The sequence below is a fragment of the Triturus cristatus genome, unplaced genomic scaffold, assembly GCF_964204655.1.
Source record: "Triturus cristatus unplaced genomic scaffold, aTriCri1.1 SCAFFOLD_354, whole genome shotgun sequence".
In the NCBI taxonomy this organism is placed as follows: Eukaryota; Metazoa; Chordata; class Amphibia; order Caudata; family Salamandridae; genus Triturus; species Triturus cristatus.
Genome location: NW_028187648.1, coordinates 294,491 through 315,606, shown reverse-complemented (window position 1 = coordinate 315,606; position 21,116 = coordinate 294,491). Strand labels below are relative to the sequence as shown.

The following is a 21,116-nucleotide window of genomic DNA, read 5'->3' as shown; positions in this document are numbered from 1 at the left end:
GCTTTAGAGGATCACCGGCACATCTAAGAGAATCTTTGGCAGGATCCATCTGCCTCCGTTCAGGTGTCGGGAAGAAGATAGCACAAAGACATGAATGACACAGTGGGGGAAGAGAGGTGTAAACTGAGAACAAGGAGAGCCTGCAGTACAGTAGGAAAATAAGCAGACTAAATGGGCAAAGGTGTGCTCTGAGTTAGTATTAAAAAAACAAATGCAAAATTCTCGTTTTTGTAAAGGTTTTTTAATATATCTTCGATATGGGCACAAAGTTTCAAAGGAAGATGATGAATTATCAATGATCAAAGGATTTTTAACGAAATCCAAAGGATGGTGTCAAGAGCTGGATGGTAAATGAGTGCAAAAATAAAAGTGCAAAAACATCAAAGTAAAAGACTTTTGAATCCCCAAAAAGTCCGGTTAATCCAAATATGTGTTAAAAAATTGAAAGGTTTAAGTTAAAACAATGTCAAAGGTGATATGTTAAATCCGGGTGCGATTGTTGACAACATTAAGCTTGTAAACTTGGGTGACCAAACAAAGCTCCCACAGGTTTCTTCAGATTGAAAGAGTCAGTCAAACCCCAAAAGCGCAGTCCTGTGAACCTCGTTAAAAGAACGCTGTGCCTGCTGTCTCTCAATCATCATCTGCAGGATGGTCTGGGGCACAGCACAGTAAAATAAACCTTGCTTCCATCAATATTCTTGGAGCCCTCAAGGATGCTCCAATTCACATTAGAGGATAAGACATCATACACAATCAAAAACAGAGAAAAGATGGTTGCGGCACATATGCCTTGCATTCCACATCTCATGACCCCAGTAGGACAGAAACCTAAGGGGCAGCTGGGATCCTAAATCACAAATTAAAAGAAAACAATCCAGGCTTAATGAAGTGATCCCCTTCACCCTCTTCCAATTTGTGACTAAGGTTGAAGGTGGTTAATACTGTGGCTTTGTGTAAGGCATTCTCAACCCTGTATCAACACCCTACCCCTTCTAGAGACGAAAAAGCCTTATTCAACATGCCCTCCTGCTCCCCTGCCTCTCTCGTATATCATACATTTCTTTTAAGGCCCACAAAGTCCATTAGCAGCGGCTGCGATGATCAGTCACAGAACCACATGAACAGAAAACAGTGATAATAGACAAATGCAGTACAAGCGCTAAAGCCACTCGCCGAGTGGACCTTCACTGGAGGTCTCCCTACAAGTAGAGGAACATGGTGATCCTAACAAATGGCAGAAGACCTCGCTTAGGCCCGCCTCCCACACACTAGGGTGCATGATGGAAAAAGGAACAGCACCGGAACTGCCAGTTGCAGCCACTTTGGGGAGGTATGCAGAGTGAGAGAAAATAAACACAAAAGGTAGCCGGGGCATGAAGAAGGGCAACACACACTGGCAAGTGTGTGTGATCTTAAACCAACAAGAGGCATTCCAGACCAATAAATAAGTCAAAACAGGTCTTTGCAAAACTGAGTTCCCATTGCACTTACTGGTCCTTTCATCCAGGATGCTAGGACAGTTTCTCATGAAGGTGTGGAGCCACTGATGGGGTGACTGGTCTGTGGCCAGAGATCCACCCAGCTTGAACTCTGCACCCCAGAGCCATTAGATGACAGTCTGCAGCCAATGATCATCGTAACTAGTCACCTTTTTCTGATTTAAACAGATCTGGCTCAATGGTGACTCAATAATCACATTTACATGTTCAATAGCCATACTGACTGTTCACCACAATTCAAAGTGTTCATAATCCTGGGCCTTGTTCTGTACCTGTAGGAAGCCTCCACAATAATTGCAGTACTAGCAAGGGAGGGGCAATTTCAGTACAAACATATAAGGGATGGGATTACATGGTCCTGCCACAGCAGAAGATTTTGTTCAGATTACTGCAGCCCTGGAACAAACCTCTTCAAAGACCTCTCAACTGCTGCATGTAAAGGAACAACCTGGAGCAGACCCTGTGTTAATCACAGCATCATAACAGCCCCTTAGGGCTCCACTCTTATGAGCAAGTGGGGTTATTCTCAAAACCAAGGCAAGCATACCCCGATACAAAAAAAAAACTTAAGAAACAACCAGCCATTCCTGAAACACCAAAAGTCAAGGCGAGAAGGAAGAGCACCTTCATACGTGCTGAACCGCAGGCTTTGGACAGAGGGTCTCTCTCAAGCGTAAGAGCAGCAGAGGAACTACACATGCTAGTGTATGGCACCCTGTGGACGGAGAGGTGTGGACTGAGACGGATGCTTTGGGGAATGCAAAGGCTCTTTCAGAGGTGCACAGTTAGTGTCTTTCAAAGGAACACGTTAGGAACTCCTGCACCAGGCATTAAATGCGTTGAGACTTCGGTCCCCAGGAATGCCAGAAAGCTTCATGTCTGCTCCTAAATGTTTGTCACATCCTAAAAGCTGCAAGGACTGCACCTATCGCCAGTTCAAGCACTCTGAATCCTGGTCAGTAGCTGCTTTCTGGATGTACTGTCAAGCTCTTCCGGAGCACCACAGAGGAGTCCCGACAAGGAGGCCTTGAGCAGGTAGGAGACTGACGAAGGAAGACAAGCAGCAAGGTATGGATGCAGGGGATACAGGAACGGAAGGTCTCTCGTCTAGAACCGTCATTAAGGCACACCATTGTTGGTAACCTCCAAGACACGCTTGCGAAGGTGAAAGATGAACTCGAACATGGTCGCTGCAAGGCTTTGACTGATGAGATATTTGGGCAGGCGGCCCTATAAGAGAATGAAATATGTTGATCAGCAGTAGAGAAATGACCAGACTCAAATACAGTCACAACAGCAATTACTGTAGGCAGCTATGGGACCACAAAAACATTTGCTAAAGCATACAGCTGGGACAAACACAGCAAAACGGACTGGAACAAAGCAGAGGGAGCAATGTGAACATTCAGATGGGGATGCAGTTGTATTTGTTTGACGACTTTAGGAGAGCATTTTGAGAAGAAATGCTGTACATAGCTGTCAGGCTACATAAAAAACAAACATTGAAAATGCAACAGGTCTCGCCTTTGATTAAGTTAAAGCCATTTGCTTTGCTAATGGTATTATATAGCAAAGCAAATGGCTTTAACTTAATTAAAGGCGAGACCTATTGCATTTTTAATACTTGTTTAGGACAGGTGAACAGATCATTCGGCTGACACAGACTGCACGAAATACCAGACAGTATTTGAATAACAGCTTTTAATTGTGTAGCACAAATCAAGTGTTTCAAATTCTGTGCACGCCATTTACAATATGTAAAGGGGGGAGCTTCAAGGTCTTCCAAAAGTATATTAGTGCTTTAAAGGCTGCAATTGGAACTTAAGCTTTATTTAATGAAAAAGCACAGACCTAGGAAATATGGGTCGGTATTCCCCACAATATAAACTCCCCCGACATAGAAGTATTTACTTAAGTTTTTTTTTCTTCAAGATATACATTTTAGTTGGAGAAAGCATGAGAGCGTTCACAAATTAAACCATTTTCAAAAGCATGGGTGTCAATGCCCCATCTTTATCAGTGTATTCGTCAATGGGCTGTATTAAACGATGCACCACTCATGACCCCCAGTCCACTGAATAAGCATAAACCCTTTGACTTGTCAAACATTAGCAAGACATGTCCATTGACATTTGTGGCTCGTGCGCATGATGTATACGCGTCATGAGAGCGACCTGGCAACACACACATTTTAATAAGGCAGTCGAGGAGTTTAATCGGAAACTGCCTGATAGCTAGCATACTTGGCTGTGTAGAGTGCAGATTAGAGTTCAATAACATGCCCACACAATGATGGGTGTGGAGCCCAGGACCGCACCTGCGGAGTAGTGGGGGCAGAGTGAGTCCACATGCTGTTACCTCAGATGGAAGGTGGGTCTGGAACGGTCTAAAGTCCAACCCATTTTCCCTCCTCCAGGGATGGGTTGATGTAGAGACCCAGACCAGATTAGCCTCCATGAGCACTAATAAAGCCCAGCACCACCACTGCAGAGCAGTGTGCACGAAGTCTTTAGCATCTCAGCAACACACCAGGGCAGTGTGTGAGGACCATAGCATCCGCATAGCCCTACCACAGGAGGCGAAGAAATCAGTGAGGAGCTAGCACACAGAAGCAGTAGGACAAGAGGCAGTCCAATCACAACCCCTGCGGAGCAGATCATCTGTCAAAGGGCAACAGCAACACAAAAACGCATAACCAAAGAATTGGTGGGAAGAAAGTACAAGAGCAGCCGGGCGAAGTAGACAGGTGGAGGTGGGTGCGCCACTAGGGAGCACAACAGGAACAGCAAGCAGTCGATGCGGAGTTCAGCCCTGCCTTTGTGAAGCGATGGGCAACTACAGTGGCCCTCTATAGGTAAAACAGCACTCACCTCAATCTTATGGCCCCCGGGAGGAGGTGCAGGCCCGAGGTGAGAGTTGCGGGCGAGCCAGATTTGTCATCCAAGCAGGAACCGCGGAGATCAGCCTGAGCCCTGCGCAAAGAAGGGATTCTCGGCAACCGTGGCAGAGGGTGGGGCCTAGGCCCGGGCTGAAAGCCACGCTGCTCCGGAGCAGCAGGAGAGAGGGATAGTCAGAAGGGGACCGCAGGAAGTGACGCACTCATAACACAAGTACAGACCGGGTGGCTCTTCCCAGCAGAACACCCCGCAGCAGGTTCCTTGGTGCGGAGTCGATGCTCAGACTTCAGCCCGCCTTAGGGAACAGTTGACATGCTACCACCAATCCCGTGCAACCATGCAATGGGAAACTTCCGCCTGCCAGGGGCACCGGCTCATTGAAATGGAGTGGAGTTACTCTCCCATTGAAAAATCATTATATCTGTGCTATTGTTATTAGAGTCGCCTACTGACAGACGGCGAGATGTGCAGCTGCTCAAGACAGCGCCACGGGGGCACGTGTACTTTCCGAGCTCATAGAGCCAATGAGGTACTGTAAAGTATTTTCCCAACCAATAAGCTCGTGTTTAGTTTCTAAGGCAAGCCAGCCAATAAAACAAGCTATCGCCATTGCACAAGTAACAAGCGCGGTACCAAAAGTGAAAGAGAACCACGCTGCAGCCGGAGCATGGGGATCTCTTGTCTTTATGGGGCCATGTGTTTCCAATTAGAAACACATGGCCCCATAAAGATAAGAAAGTGCTTTGCGACAGTTGCAAAGCAGGCGACCCAGTCCGGCTCAGAGGCGAAAGGACGTCATCCAAAAACCCTCAATGGCAGGCCACCGTTTAGCATAAACGGTGACGCCAGCCAATGGAAATGAGGGGCGGGGCTTAAAGTCCTTTTCTGAAATTCCTCATTCACAATAAATCTCGCCGACGCTAGCAGCGCTTTGTGATGCAACGCCATGCGAGACCTAAAAAGAAAGTGTGCATTCATTGGCAGGCGACAGGCAAACAATGCTAGGCGTGCTCTGGGAAGCCGAGTCCTGACTGCAACACCCATTCCAGATCTGACCCGGACGCGGTGAGCTGCACTGATAATAAACTGCGCTCCACGTGTGCAGTTATTAGCTAACAAGACCGAAAGAACCGCACTGTGAAACCGAACTGACATTCTCAGCGGCCAGTAGAGTGTACAGCCCCTGTGTGACGCTGTGTAACTCTGTCGGACGTTTCCGTGCAGATGAATCAATCAATCAATCAGCGAATTTGTATTGCGCGCTACTCACCCGCAAGGGTCTCAAGGTGCTGGGGGGGGGGTCGCTACTGCTCGAACAGCGAGGTCTTGAGTTGAGAGATGGATCTGGGTCAGCCATAGGTGGGTTGGGAGGGAGTTCCACATTTTGGCTGCCAGGTAGGAGAAGGACCTTCCCCCGGCGGTGGTCTTGCGAATGCGTGGAACGGAGGCGAGGGCGAGGCTGGCGGAGCGGAGCTGGCGGGTGGGTGTGTGGAACGTGAGGCGGCTGTTGAGGTACTTCGGGCCCATGTCGTGGAGGGCCTTGTGTGCGTGGGTGAGGAGTCTGAACGTGATCCTCTTGTTGACGGGGAGCCAGTGCAGGTCTCTCAGATGGGCGGAGATGTGGCTGTGGCGGGGGACGTCCAGGATGAGACGTGCTGACGCGTTCTGTATGCGTTGGAGTCTTTTCTGAAGTTTGGCAGTGGTTCCGGCGTAGAGGGTGTTCCCGTAGTCCAGGCGGCTGGTGACGAGGGCCTGGGTGACTGTCTTCCTGGTTTCGGTGGGGATCCATCGGAAGATCTTACGGAGCATGCGCAGGGTGTTGAAGCAAGTTGATGAGACGGCGTTGACTTGCTTGGTCATCGTGAGGGAGGAGTCCAGGATGACGCCCAGGTTGCGTGCGTGGTCCGTAGGCTTGGGTGCGGTGCCCAGTGCCGGGGGCCACCAGGAGTCGTCCCAGGCGGAGGGGGATGGTCCCAGGATGAGGACTTCCGTCTTGTCTGAGTTCAGTTTCAGACGGCTGAGCTTCATACATTTCGCGACGTCTTTCATGCCCTCCTGGAGGCTGGATCTGGCGGAGGCGGGGTCGTTGGTGAGGGAGAGGATCAGCTGGGTGTCGTCGGCGTAGGAGATGATGTTGAGGTTGTGTTGACATGCGATGGCTGCGAGAGGGCTCATGTAGATGTTGAAAAGGGTGGCGCTGAGTGAGGAGCCTTGTGGGACGCCGCAGATGACTTCGGTGGCCTCGGAACAGAATGGTGGGAGGCGGACTCTCTGGGTTCTTCCGGTGAGGAACGAGATGATCCACTCTAGGGCCGCTCCTTGGATGCCGGAGTTGCTGAGTCGCTGTATCAGTGTGCGGTGCGATACCGTGTCGAAGGCTGCCGAGAGGTCCAGGGGGATGAGGGACGCTGTTTCCCCGTTGTCGAGCATGGACCTGATGTCGTCGGTGGCAGCGATGAGGGCGGTCTCGGCGCTGTGGTTTGCTCGGAAGCCGGACTGTGAGGGGTCGAGGTAGCTGTTCGTCTCGAGGAAGGCGGAGAGTTGTTTGTTGACGGTCTTCTCGATGACTTTGGCAGGAAAGGGGAGGTGCGAGATGGGACGGAAGTTCTTGAGGTCCGTGGGGTCCGCGGTGGGTTTCTTCAGGAGGGTGCTGATCTCGGCATGTTTCCAGCTCTCCGGGAAGGTGGCGGAAGCGAAGGAGCTGTTGATGACGTCCCAGAGATGGGGTGCGATGCTGGAGTTGGCTTTGTTGAAGATGTGGTGTGGGCAGGGGTCGGTAGGGGATCCGGAGTGGATGGTGTTCATCAAGCTGGTGGTGTCTTCGGTGCTGACGGGGGTCCAGGTGCCGATGGTGGTAGTGGGGGGCGTTGCTTCAGTGGTTGGGTGTGTGGTCTGGGCGCCGAAGCTGTTGTGTATGTCTGCGATCTTCTGGTGGAAAAAAGTGGCGAGTGAGTCGCAGAGGTTTTGCGAGGGTGTGATGTCGTTGTTGCAGGCGCTGGGGTTGGAGAGCTCTTTAACGACGCTGAAGAGTTCCTTGCTGTTGAGGGAGTTGTTGTCCAGCCGTTCTTTGAATGACGTCCTTTTGGTGGTGCGGATCAGCTGGTGGTGTTTGCGGGTGGCGTCCTTGAGGGCTGTCATGTTGTCTGCTGTCGGGTTGTGGCGCCAGGTTTTCTCGAGGGTGCGGCAGGTTTTCTTGGAGTTCTTGAGGTCGTCGGTGAACCACTGGGTTCTCCTGCTGCCGGGAGGATTCCTCAGTGGTGCGAGGTCATCGGCGCAGCTGGTGAGCCACTGTGCGAGGTTGCGGGCTGCTTCGTTGGGGTCCGTTGTGTTGGTGGGTGGGTTCCGGCTGAGGGCGGTGGTGAGCTGGTCGGAGGTGATCTTGCTCCAGCTTCTGCGGGTGGCCTGTTGCGGGTGGTGGTGGAGCGTTGTTCTCCTGAAGGTGAAGTGGACGCAGCTGTGGTCTGTCCAGTGTAGTCCGGTGGAGTGGCTGAAGGAGATGTGCTTGCTGGAGGAGAAGATGGGGTCAAGCGTGTGGCCGGCGTAGTGGGTGGGTGTGTTGACCAGTTGCTTGAGTCCGAGGTTGGCGAGGTTGTCCAGCAGGGCGGCGGTGTTGTGGTCCTTGTCGTTTTCCAAGTGGAAGTTGAGGTCTCCAAGGAGGATGTAGTCCGATGAGGTGAGTGCGTGCGTGCTGACGAAGTCTGCGATTGCTTCGCTGAATTGTGTGCGTGGTCCCGGGGGTCTGTAGATGAGGGTGCCTCTGAGGGTGGTCTTGGGGTCAGTGTGTATCTGGAAGTGGAGGTGTTCGGCGTCGGTGAGGCTGTTGTCGGAGTTGGTCGTGATGCGGAGGGTGTTTTTGTGGACGATGGCGATGCCTCCTCCGGTTTGGTTGACGCGGTCCCTCCATGTGATCTTGTAGCCGGCCGGCTATGGCGATGTCGGGGGCTGAGGAGGCGTTCATCCAGGTCTCTGTGAGGAAGGCGACGTCTGGTGAAGTTGTGTCCAGGAGGTTCCAGAGTTCGACGGCGTGCCTGTGGACGGAGCGGGTGTTGAGCAGGATACACTTGAGGTGGTTGTTGCTGGTGCTGGGTTTGGTGGGTGCAGTGCAGGTCCGGAGGCAGGTGAACTTGCAGGCTTGGCAGGTGAAAGGTCCGTGGGTGCGTCTCGGGGTGGCTCGGTAGCAGTCGGGGTGGCACGGCGCGGCCGGCATAGGGGCTGCGTGGCCCGTACTATGGGGAATGGTGACTTTCAGGCCGAGGTAAGAAGGCTCACTTCGGGGTTTATGCACCGAATGCGAGCTCTCTGAACTCGGCGATGCGCTCCCGCTCAAGATATTGGAACTAATAATCAAGGCGTAAAAGCCACGAGGCGGCAGAACGGGCCCTCGTTCCGTTATGTATTTCGATGCACCTGGCTGGAGTCTATTTCCACCTTGGAATTGGAATCGGCGATTTAGCAGCTCCAAAAAGGCGCCCTCAAAGCGAGCTATTTATTCCCGTGACGTCTCTACCTCTAATTTTGCCGGTTTGGGATGAAATTAGCTGCTTTCATCAAGCGATGACCTTGGGTGTGTTAATCTGTGACATAAAACACATGCATGTCCAATCCCACGAGGAGACTGTCTGCAAATGTGCATTACCAAGGGGGTAAGTCATGTCTCCCCTCTCCGTGTGAAAACATTTAAATTTTGCACAACCTGTGCAGTTATTTAACAGGATGTCGTCGTGTAAGGAGTTGATTGTGCTGGATAGAAATAAAATGCAAAGAACCCATACATTCCAGTTTATTATTCACATTATGAACTGCCCTTGAGCCTAGTCTGAATCTCCAGACTTCTCGTTATGCCGAAGAGCTCTCTGGGTAGATTGTTTCTCATACGTCAGGTATCACTGTAATGCAGGAATTAGGACTGATTTGATGTTTCGTTTCTGGGCGGGTGGGCATCCACCACACTTTTGTCACTGGGAGCAAAAGGACGGACAGCCGATGCGCTCTCTAGACAGGAACAGATATTTTGTATTGTGATCCTCACATGGGAGTGAATTAGATTATCAACTTTAACTCTGAGAATCTGATCTTCCACTGTGATCAGGGAGCACAGATATGCCTGTCAGTTCCCACTCCACGCGGAGTATTTAGAAGTAAACAGTGGGTTGCAGAAGAGTGGTATTAGTTGACCTGGTCAAACTCATGCACAGCTCGTGATGACATTGAATAGGAGTCTTGCACCAACTAAATGCAGCAAAGACTAGAGAGGGCTAAGTCAACGTACCAGGCAAATTCAGCATTGAGACAAGGAGGGAGGCAAGCTGCACTGATGTACAGGGTGGATGCGTCATGAGCAGTGCCAGATAACAGTAATAATATTGTAGTGGGGTGCAGAACTAAGTGGGGGATGAAGAAGGAGCATGAGCAAAGTGGACACCTTGCCATAGAATGTGCAGGAGATCAGTGGAGGATGGAGAAGGGTGAAAGTGGATGGGGCCAGGGGAGTGGAGGCAGAACATGGAGACTGCAGGTTGGCAGAGGATGATGAAAGATGTAGTCCCAGGTAGAGGCTGGAGAAGGAAGTGGTGATGGAAGCCTGAACAGACAGTCGAATAGAGATGGTGGGGGACATGCAAGGGGAATGAAGGCGGAAGAGGAGCATGGAGGCGAGTGGCGGCTGCAGAAGCAGGAGCTAGATTCTGGGTGAGGGGGAAAGAGTAAAAGCCAGAGCAGGGGTGATATCCCACGGTGTAGGAGGTTAATGAAGGGCATGAACTATCCAAATTACCTTGAGGTCAGTGTTGAGGACCCAGATGACTGTACACACTGTTGGATTCCGGGAAGACTTCAAGACCACAAAAGCACCAGGACCGTTTTCTCCACTGACAGAAAGAGGACATGAATGAACATGCACAATGGTAAGAAGCTACATGAAGACGTCCAGTGGTTGTGTGTACACTTGCATGTGCCCACACACACTTCAAATTCTGAAGAAATATCCCACCCACAAGATTGAGAAAAATGCTTACCGCACGTATTTGGGATGTGGAGGCCTGGCTGCATGAGAGACAGACATCCCTGAGGAAATATAGCGATCCTTTCGTCTCTCAATCCGGCGAACATTCACAAAATCCCTAAATAAGGAAAAGCAGCATAGACTAAATGACCAGAGCAGGGTGCAGGAAATCAATTAGTTCAACAAAGTAGAGGGCGAAGCTAAATGACTGACTGCACTTATGATGTGGACACTACTTGCTAGGTCTCTTGGCGCTGGTTGGAAGCACTGTCTAGCCAAACAATATTACTCTGAAGTTTTTCCTGAAAATGGTCAGTGTAGAGAAGAGCTTCCTGTCCAGCAGAAGCGTCTTCCCAGGCAATTGTCTGCTGAACAGGAAATCCACTCCAAGAACCGACGGGTAATCAGGACTGTGAAAAGATATTTACTTTTCTGTATCAATTATGCGAACCTTTGTATGTAAGCCAGATACAGCTCAGAATTGGAGGACTTGGCAAAGTTTTAGGTATTGTGCAATAGAGGGAAGTGCAGGAGTCCAAAGAGGGATTTATTGCTGCACAGTCAACTAAAGCCTGTGTTTCTTTCCCCAGAAAGAAGCAGAAAGCTTGCATGTCATTTCATAAACTGAAACTAGCAGTACGCTGCTACTGAGCTGGCCTCTGGCGTAAGAGAAGCTCTGCTTTTGAACTCTATTTGTAGGCTGCAAGTCCATACCAAAGATTTTCTGAGTTGGTATGGCTGCTTGAGGTCTGCCTTTGTGGGCAAATATAAGCATCCTATTTGGAGTTGCTAAGTTGAAGATAACGGTTATGGACGGCTGAACGCCTGCAAGTAAATGCGCATGATCTATATCTGGTGTGGGGGGTCCAAGAACACAGCACACACAAGGGTGTCCATCACTAGCATAGCATTGGACAACATCTACACTTGAAAATGTCAAAGAAGGCAAGATATAGATTAAACAGGGTATGCACAGAGATGAGCCATGAGGAACCCCATCAATTAAACTATCTAAGCGACAGAAACCACCTTCAACATTTCATTTCAGTGAAACAGCCAGTTTCTCAAACTCTCTAGCCTCCCCATAGTACCATCGACTTGCACCGGCCCCTTACGCCCAACCTGACATCCACCTCGGTTTGCAAATACCTTAAATGAATGGGCAAACTAACCTGCTTGTTCCAAAGTACAAGATGATTAAAGCTGCAGACTGGATTTATTTGATGTTTAATACAAGAAATAGATTTGTCCTAAGTAGGCCTGGGCGAAAATTTCGTTCCGTTCGTGGAAATTGCGATAATTTTACGTTTTCGCGTTCCGCGGAGAGCGCGAAAATGTCAAAATTTCTGCATTCCGCAGCTTGGCGATAATTTGTTTCTTGCTCGCGCTGTAAAATAATACATTCGCGCGCGATCGCCTTACCTGAATCCCTGCGTTCGCCGACAAGTTTTCTTGATCCGGTCGCGTTCTCCATGAGATGTTGTATTGTTTTTAGCCTTTTGCGCTGTCTCGCGACAGTTCGCGCCCGCAGTGACGTCATGCGTCGCGCGATCACGTCTTTCTTCTCGCGATCATGCACCGCGAGACAACTGAAAACAAGATGGCTGCGCCCGCGAGCAACCACATGGGTAAGTTGGCGAGCCGCAACCATGGAGAAAATCTCGCGAACATGCGGGAAAAAAACTTCCGCATCTTCGCGATATTTCCGCGTGTTTGCGATAATTTTTTACATTTTCGCGATAATTTGCGAAAGTGGATTTCGCAAATTCCACCCACCCCTAGTCCTAAGGACGGTTTCACGGTGAGTGGTTATGTGGGCTGAGTAGCATGCAGATAAAAATTCCGCAATCATCGTACAACCTCCCATGATTCTTGCAGTTGCAGCTGAATGAAGCTATGAGGACCATGTCCAAGTTGTCTGAGGCGTTGACTTTAAAATACTCGTGAACCAAAGGAATATAATGAAAGGCATAATGGAATTCACCTCACCCAATAATTCAGTTAAAGACAACCCTCGTATGGAATTCTCTCCTGTTTCCGTACAAGAGAAGGGAAAATCTTGATGACTGTCCTTTGTCGCAAACGGATCTACTAGAGGACACCCCAGCCCAGGCTCTCCGCTTAAACACTGCTTTAACCCTCAAGACGAAACTCTGCACGAAAGGTGAATCACCCACTTGTATAGTTAACAGTCGGCGGACACACGGAATGAAGCGATCTCTCTTCGGGTCAGTTCAGAAATGGCTAGGATGTCGGAGATCTAGAATAAGTTTTCCCTGAAAAAGGGAACAAAGGATCTTACTTTAGTAGATTATTTCTTGGACGGACACAAACAATGAGTAATTCGCCCATGGCAGTGTGCGGCCCCGTAGAGCTGGGTGGAGTCTGTTGTCGATGCCGTTTGTGCCAGTGGAGGCTAAGTACAGAGCTTTGTGAAGGCTGTATTGCGGAGATCATAAAAACGCGTGTGAATGTTGATCAACCGACTTTTGCTAGCTTGCAGCGAATGTACTGTGGGATTCAGGAGTTAATAGCCATTCCACACTTCAAGAACTTCATCAGTCGGAGGTGCATATAAAGGTCTGGCCATCAAAAAGCACCTCCACGCCTTAGGCCTTAATGTGTATGTCTTGAGCCAGGCGTCCCTGAGTGTAGTCAGCCATTCACAGCTCTGCCCGTCAGGTCTCTGTTGATCTCCAGCTGCTGCAACGCAGACTCCTTGGCTGCTGAAGTCCAGAAGACAAATGGTCTCAGAAGGAAGCCGTTCTTCAATGTAGTCAATGCTGAACAAGTATGTTTTCAAGGTTATAACCGGATAAACAAGACATAATTAGTCTTCGGGAAAGAGAAGTATTCTGGATCATTGTCTTTTCTTGATTCTCTCACATTTCAACCTCGTTAAAAATTGGGAAAAGGGAGATGGTTGCTGTGTCAACTGCTAAATGAACAGGGAGATTTTGGATTACGATGAAGGGGTGATCCTTAGGAGACATTTTAAACACAGTATTGGACACTGCCATCTTTGAATGCGGTCTTCTTCAAGTGAGCACCAATGACAAATTGTTGGTGAATCGTATATATGCTTAGACAAAAACGATTGGGCAAGCCTAGACACCGTCAAGAAATACAAGACTTACAGAGTTGGAACAAACTTGCAGCCTGCTTAGGTTTTAACAGTATAAAACCCATTAAATGGATGTGGCAGATCTCGCTGATATCCAGCCTCCGAACTCACATCAGAATCTGTAAGCATCACGCCAGTTGTAGAGGGATAAAATGGAAGTGATGATCTTCGGCAACACCAACCCTTGGAATGACTCCTGGTGGCCCTCAGAACTAGGACCATCACCCAAACCGACCGACCACGCCAGAAACCTCCATATAATCCTGGAGAGCAAACTGGTCATGAAGTCCCAGATCAACAAAGTTGTTACCGCCTGCTTTCACACACTTCACATGTTTCGAAAAGTCTTCAAATGGCTCTCCCTGAACACCAGGCATACGGTCACTCGGGCCCTAATCTCCACCTGATTAGACTATGGCAACGCACTGTACGCTAGGAACACCAAACACCTTGTGCAGGTACTCCAGACCATACAGAACTCCGCTGCAAGACTCATCCTTGACCTCCACAAATGGACCCACATGACCCCCCCCACCGTAGAAAATTCTACAGGCTCCGCATGCAGAAGAGATGCCAATTCAAGCTGATGATCCAAGTCTACAAAAGATTGCACAATCAAGGACAAGCCTACATCAACCCTCGCCTGAACTTCCACCACCCTACCAGACAACTACGCTCTGCCTCCCTCTCACCCGCCCACACTGCCTGTAGCCACCAAAGCAACAGTGGAGGACGCTCAACCTACCTCGCAGCAAAAACATTGAAGGACCTCCCTCTGCAGCTCCGGACCTCCACCCACTTACTGGACTTCTGGCGAGCACTCAAGACCTGGCTGTTCAACTGAGTCACTTGAATGATTATGCCCCTCTACAGCGGATAACAGACAGGTTGCTGCACCCCGCATTGATGCTTCTGGTAAAGAATACAAATAATGACCTGTACTCAGTGTGTTCAACGCAATGAAGATGAACCTGGAGAGCTGTATATTCATCAATAATAAAGGTATAGGAGGAGGAGGAGTAAATGAATACTTTGGGAATACTAGATTGTCCAGTGCCAATCTGGTAACCCACTTGAATGGAATTGTTGAAGACACGCCACTCAGATGGCACAGAAACCTATTACGGGACTTGTGTCAAAACACCTCCAGCATTGAGAGACCATGGTACAAAGACATTCTGCATTGCATTGACATACGTGCACAAGAAGACACAAGCCTGGCAGTATATTTAGATACATGCCTGGGAGAGACGACACCTCCTGCAACCCCTGAAGCCACGTCATAGGTCACCAGTGTATTATCATCCACTCTTTGAAGGACCTGCATTAAGAAAACAAAACAAAGGTTACATTTAGGATGCTGGGACCCGTGTAGGTCTGTACTCGATACACAAATAACTATCTGCATGAAGTCAAAAACGTTGGTCTTGCAGCCGGAGGATTTGACCCCGGTTAGCAGTACGCACTGCCAGAGTAAACTGCGTTGAAACTACTTTAGAACATCCTATCACACACCACAGCGGCCCACCCTTAAATACATAAATATTGTGTTAAGTTGTAGGCCATTTAACAAGTTGGCATCACTTATCGAATGCTAGGTTGGCGTTTGTGTGCTGCCCTGCTATAGTAAATGATCAGTCTACTGCTACATGTTCTCTGCTGTGAGCCGCCTGTCCCCAGCTCAGACATGTGCAACTCGATTCCATGGGCTGGGTGGGCACAGCTGTAAGCTGCCCGGCTCTGCCGTGCCCTGCACGATCACATCAGTCATAAGGAGGTAGCTCCCTAAAATGATAAACGTTACCCCTCACCCCTGGGTACGGCCATATGGCACATACTTCATTCAACTGAGGCTCCCTTGGCAAGGAAGAGATGCTCACTCATCACTTAGAAAGAAGGGGCGGGATTTAGCTCCCTCGCGGCCATGACCATTTTTAGATTGGGCTCATAGTGCTGCTATCTATAGGACCTATTGTGTACAATAGACCCTGGGTCTGTTCCCTTCTGCAGGTGGCTGGTTGAAATCAATCACCTCTTGGCTCATACCAGAGGGCCTTTCTCTCAGCACATGATGCTGTCTGTCTGGTGTAGATTCCTTTTCAGCAAAAGCTGTAGGGAGCTATTTGGCGGAACTGAAGATTCACCCAGAAAAGAAACCTACCCTCTACACGCAACACCTGAGAAATAGCGTTGACATGTGAGCGGACATCCGTAAATGAAGATCTGTGCGGTCTGACGCCAAACTCTGATAAACAGATACCTCTGTGTTTGTGGCTCAGTGTTAAAAACTGGGATCTACTAGCAAGGGCTATGGTTTTGGCTCATTTCTCATTAATAGAATATGCACTGACCTGTCCAATAAGTTGCTGAGCAGCAGGAAGGAGGCTGCAAGTCTAGCTTCAATCATATCCGGGTCCCGCAAATCCTTTTAGAAAAAAGATTTGAGAGCTGCAGAACTCCTTGGCAGCCGTCTGTCTGCCCAATGAGCAGATCAAATGTGATCCAATGGTCCAAGCGCGGAGTGTGTTCACAGGCACTCGACATGTCTGAGGGTTCGGTCTCAGAGTTCTGCTGTCACTCAACAAAGGGCACGATGTGATTGGCAGGGACCTTGTTTTGTCTGGACTGGAACGGTTATCCATGTAGCCATAAGGTCTGGGTTTTGAATTCCATCCATCTTTTTTTTATTAGGCATATTACAGCATTGTCTGGAGTTTGGGGGATATGGGAAACCTGTGGCAATGACTTATCAAAATAAAATAAATCACAATAAGGGAGCCAGAGGCCTGCTTGCCCTACATCCTCGACACATGAAACATAACTACGGCTCCCGGTTTTATGGTATTTATTTTTTTAACATTTCCGTCTGTGTTTATCCATATTTATTTTTTGTTCATTTTATGTGTATTTTTACACATTTATTTTTATAGCTAGCAAAAGAAGAGGCTGCAGCTAGTATTTTTTCACATTTATTTAAATAGCCAATGCACTCTTGCACTCGGTTGTTATAGATTTATAAATGTATCTATATATGCCAAATTAGGGTTACTTATTACATTCCTCTGAACACTTTGCCATTGTAGTACAAGCACATGTTCAAGCTCCTAGAGCCAGAGTGCTCGTGAGGACCAGATCAGCTGTTTCCCTCTGCAGCCCGACGCTAGTCGTGTTGCACGTTTCATGACGTGTGTAATTATTGCAGGATCGATGACATAGGACAAGTTGTGATCCACTGTTGTGTGCTTCCTAGGAGCTCCTATACTTCGGTTTTAAAACAAGCTTCAGTACAACACTGAGAATGACGTCACGTAATAGCTACAACGTGCAACGTTCCAAAACAACAAAGACAAAATAGACCATCGGTGTCTGTAAAAAGTTATACGTTTCCTATCCCACTCAGAGGAAAGCAACCAGCAGTAATTGTTCGCCACCCACTGCATGCCAGGAGTACAGGCCGATCTCGCACCGCATTCTGGATATTTAGTATTTAGTGGACTTCCCCTTAGATACCCTGCGTCGCCTCCCACCCCCTGCACCTAAAAACCTCAATCTCGAAATAGCGCACTCTGATACCCTGGTGGTTTAGAATGAAGGCGCGCTTATGCTTCTGAAATGTCAGAAGCTTAAACATTATATAAACAGAGGGACATAGCATTCGGCAGGTGGAGGGGCTCTGCACTAGCCCCATCCAGCTGTCATTTCTCCCTTCACACCAGTAAGGAATTAAACCACGACCCCCGCATCAGATACAGAGCCCAAAACCTGAGTTTCAAGGTGGCGCAGAGAAGTGTGACTCAGGCTCACCTCTCCACTTAAAGCGAGGTTTACACTACAAAGGCCACCCCCCTCTTATAGATGTGCACCCTCCCTTTCACTTACATTGGCTGAGGGGGGCTGTTATGCCCACACTGACACACGAATCCGACAAGGATTAGGTGAAAGACACGGATTAGGAAAGGTCAGCAGGGGGTTGGCGGCAGGCAGAGTGCGTCCACAGATCTAAATCGGACCGAGGGAAGTGGCAAACCTGGGCTGGAGCATGGCCGCCCAGTACAAGTTTCCGGATCCGTTTTTTACCGTTTCTATTTATAAATACAGACAAAGGAAAAACAGTTTCCCGTCTGTATTTATATGTAAAAATCAGTGAAAACCAGGAGCCTTCAACATAACCTATATTCCTGTACTCATTTCTGGAATAACAAAACTATGTGTTAGAAAAGGCTGAAATAAAATAAGGAGATAGATTTGGACTGAAAGGCCACTCCCACTATTAGTGGCATACTTCATCATCGGCCAGTTTGCCCCACCATGTTAACATGATACTAACTTGGTGGCTCAACCTCATTGGGGAGGGATATCAGATTAAGGGTTCTCTGGTCATAAACGGGGTCCAGATCATTTTTTAGAACAACCTTCGTTGCCGCCTCTCCCTGATTGAGGCATAACAAGATCAGCCAATGAAAGGAGGCGACAGCCACAATCCTCCAGGAACCACCAAGGCTTCCTTCCCGTCACTTGATGACGGCTCCACGTTCTGGGGTATTAACATTTTTAATGCATTAGATTAACTTGATTAAAAAAAATAATAATAATAAAAGCCAGTACCATTTACAATTCAAAACTCACACTAGTACACATGCAATGCGATAGATTTCGTAAATGCAACAAAGTGAGCTATCGCCATTTTGCATTCCACCATTTGATAAATGCTTCAAGGAGGGAAAAAACCCAATAACATTTGTGTGTGTGTTGGGAGAAGCCAATAGCAAATATAAAGTGTTAACCAGAAGTGTGAGGATTGCCAGCTCAAAAGAGCGCAGTGCTGCGTGGGCCCAACATATCCTCAACCTCCGTCTCATTACTGAGAGACTTTCCCTGGACCTATTATTTACGGGGGTAAAATCGGTTGCGGCATCAATTCCAATGGCCATTTGTATTACCTTATGTCAGTTATAGCTCTATAGAGTACGCATTAGATTAGAGCAATAGGCACTTAGGCTCTGTATTGCCTATGTCTGATAGGGCACAATCGGAGAATTGCCTGGGTTACCTGGAACTGCAGAGCGTGTCTGCACGAGGCAGACTGGTTAAGCCAGGGTGTCCCATACAGGCAAGGATCATGGTTGTCCCTGGGACTCCTATCCTTGCAGGATCATGCTTGGACCAGGGGTCTCTTATACTTGCAGGAGTCATGATAGGGCACTGGATCTCCTGCAATTGCAAGGACCATGGTTGGGTCTTCTGTACTTGCAGTGGTTATGGTTGGGTCCTGGGTCTCCTGTACTTGCAGTGGTTATGGTTGGGTCCTGGGTCTCCTGTACTTGCAGTGGTTATGGTTGGGTCCCGAGTCTCCTGTACTTGCAGTGGTTATGGTTGGATCCTGGGTCTCCTGTACTTGCAGTGGTTATGGTTGGGCCACGGGTCTCCTGTACTTGCAGTGGTTATGGTTGGGCCCCGGGTCTCCTGTACTTGCAGTGGTTATGGTTGGCCCCGGGTCTCCTGTACTTGCAGTGGTTATGGTTGGGCCCCGGGTCTCCTGTACTTGCAGTGGTTATGGTCGGGCCCCGGGTTGTACTTGCAGAGGTTATGGTTGGGCACCGGGTCTCCTGTACTTGCAGTGGTTATGGTTGGGCCCTGAGTCTCCTGTACTTGCAGTGGTTATAGTTGGATCCTGGGTCTCCTGTACTTGCAGTGGTTAGGATTGAGTCCTGGGTCTCCTGTGCTTGCAGTGGTTATGGTTGGGTCCTGGGTCTCCTGTACTTGCAGTGGTTATGGTTGGGCCCCGAGTCTCCTGTACTTGCAGTGGTTATGGTTGGGCCCGAGTCTCCTGTACTTGCAGTGGTTATGGTTGGGTCCTGGGTCTCCTGTACTTGCAGTGGTTATGGTTGGGTCCTGGGTCTCCTGTACTTGCAGTGGTTATGGTTGGGTCCCGAGTCTCCTGTACTTGCAGTGGTTATGGTTGGGCCCCGGGTCTCCTGTACTTGCAGTGGTTATGGTTGGGCCACGGGTCTCCTGTACTTGCAGTGGTTATGGTTGGGCCACGGGTCTCCTGTACTTGCAGTGGTTATGGTTGGGCCCCGGGTCTCCTGTACTTGCAGAGGTTATGGTTGGGCACCGGGTCTCCTGTACTTGCAGTGGTTATGGTTGGGCCCAGAGTCTCCTGTACTTGCAGTGGTTATGGTTGGATCCTGGGTCTCCTGTACTTGCAGTGGTTAGGATTGAGTCCTGGGTCTCCTGTGCTTGCAGTGGTTATGGTTGGGTCCTGGGTCTCCTGTACTTGCAGTGGTTATGGTTGGGCCCCGAGTCTCCTGTACTTGCAGTGGTTATGGTTGGGTCCTGGGTCTCCTGTACTTGTAGTGGTTATGGTTGGGTCCTGGGACTCCTGTACTTGCAGTGGTTATGGTTGGGTCTTGGGTCTCCTGTACTTGCAGTGGTTATGGTTGGGCCCCGGGTCTCCTGTACTTGCAGTGGTTATGGTTGGGTCCTGGGTCTCCTGTACTTGCAGTGGTTATGGTTGGGCCCTGTGTCTCCTGTACTTGCAGTGGTTATGGTTGGGTCCCGGGTCTCCTGTACTTGCAGTGGTTATGGTTGGGTCCCCGGTCTCCTGTACTTGCAGTGGTTATGGTTGGGTCTTCTGTACTTGCAGTGGTTATAGTTGGGCCCAGTGTCTCCTGTACTTGCAGTGGTTATGGTTGTGTCCTGGGTCTCCTGTACTTGCAAAGATTATGAATCAGTGCTGGGTCTCATGTACCTGCAGGGAGTAAGGCATAGTCTAGGGATCCCATATACCTGAAAGGATCATGGCTGGGTCTTTGGGCTCCTGTACTTGCAGAGATTAAATGGGGTCTTCGGTACCTAAGAGAACCATGGTTGTGCCCCTGTTCTTCTACATTTGTATGGATCATGACTGGGCCTTCGGCCTGTACTTACATGGATCATTATTCTGCTCTTTGGGTCTCGCCCATGCTTGGATCATCAGCGCCAGGCACACCAAGACGAGGCAGCAGTGTGTCCTAGAAATATGATGTATTCACTGTAATTGAACCGTAGGTGTACGGTGCATGCTGGAATCATGGATGGGTCTGGGATTACCAGGTTCAGAAGACTGACTATATCAGTGACCACATGGAACAGTGACAATACAAAGCTGAATATGAAACTGGAAAAAGGCACAAGTTTTAATGTCAATATGTGTACGAGCGTCTTCTGTAGCCAAATTCTCTCCCTGGTCGCACTGTATTCTGACACAACTAAAAACTGAAATTTTAGGGGCCTTCTGCAATTTGTACAACATTGTCTTCCTTCCTTCCCCATTTCTACGGGGGCAGGTAGGATGACAGGTTTGAAGGGTATGCACAATGGGAATAGACAAAGGAAGTGATGCACTGACTCCTGGGTTACACACCTGACATAGAGAGACGGTTTTATTCCACAGGGTCATTTTCTCTGGCTGTAGGATAACCTCTTGGTAGATCACTTCAGCAGTACACTGCATAAAAGCCTGGGAAGAAATACAGTCATGAATTTGAGAGAGCCTAGAGGAGAAGAAGGTTTCAAGTGGTACAAAGCTTAAAGGGAGAACAAGCATGCAT

General features: G+C 48.9%; 1 protein-coding gene across 15 annotated transcripts in view; it reads right to left on the bottom strand.

Annotated features, from left to right (window-relative positions):
- Positions 1–225: 225 nt before the first annotated feature.
- The window catches only part of LOC146771006 (stAR-related lipid transfer protein 3-like), a 150,456-nt gene continuing 129,565 nt past the window's right edge, over positions 226–21,116 (bottom strand). For all 15 annotated transcript variants that reach the window (XM_085640362.1, XM_085640368.1, XM_085640364.1 and 12 more), the window contains 5 exons: positions 20,930–21,025; positions 14,766–14,845; positions 10,414–10,518; positions 10,173–10,266; positions 226–2,732 (listed from right to left, as the gene is read on the bottom strand). In XM_085640362.1, coding sequence (XP_085496488.1) covers positions 2,622–2,732; positions 10,173–10,266; positions 10,414–10,518; positions 14,766–14,845; positions 20,930–21,025 — 486 coding nt within the window. In that variant the 3' untranslated portion in view covers positions 226–2,621. The remainder of the gene's footprint in view (positions 2,733–10,172; positions 10,267–10,413; positions 10,519–14,765; positions 14,846–20,929; positions 21,026–21,116) is intronic.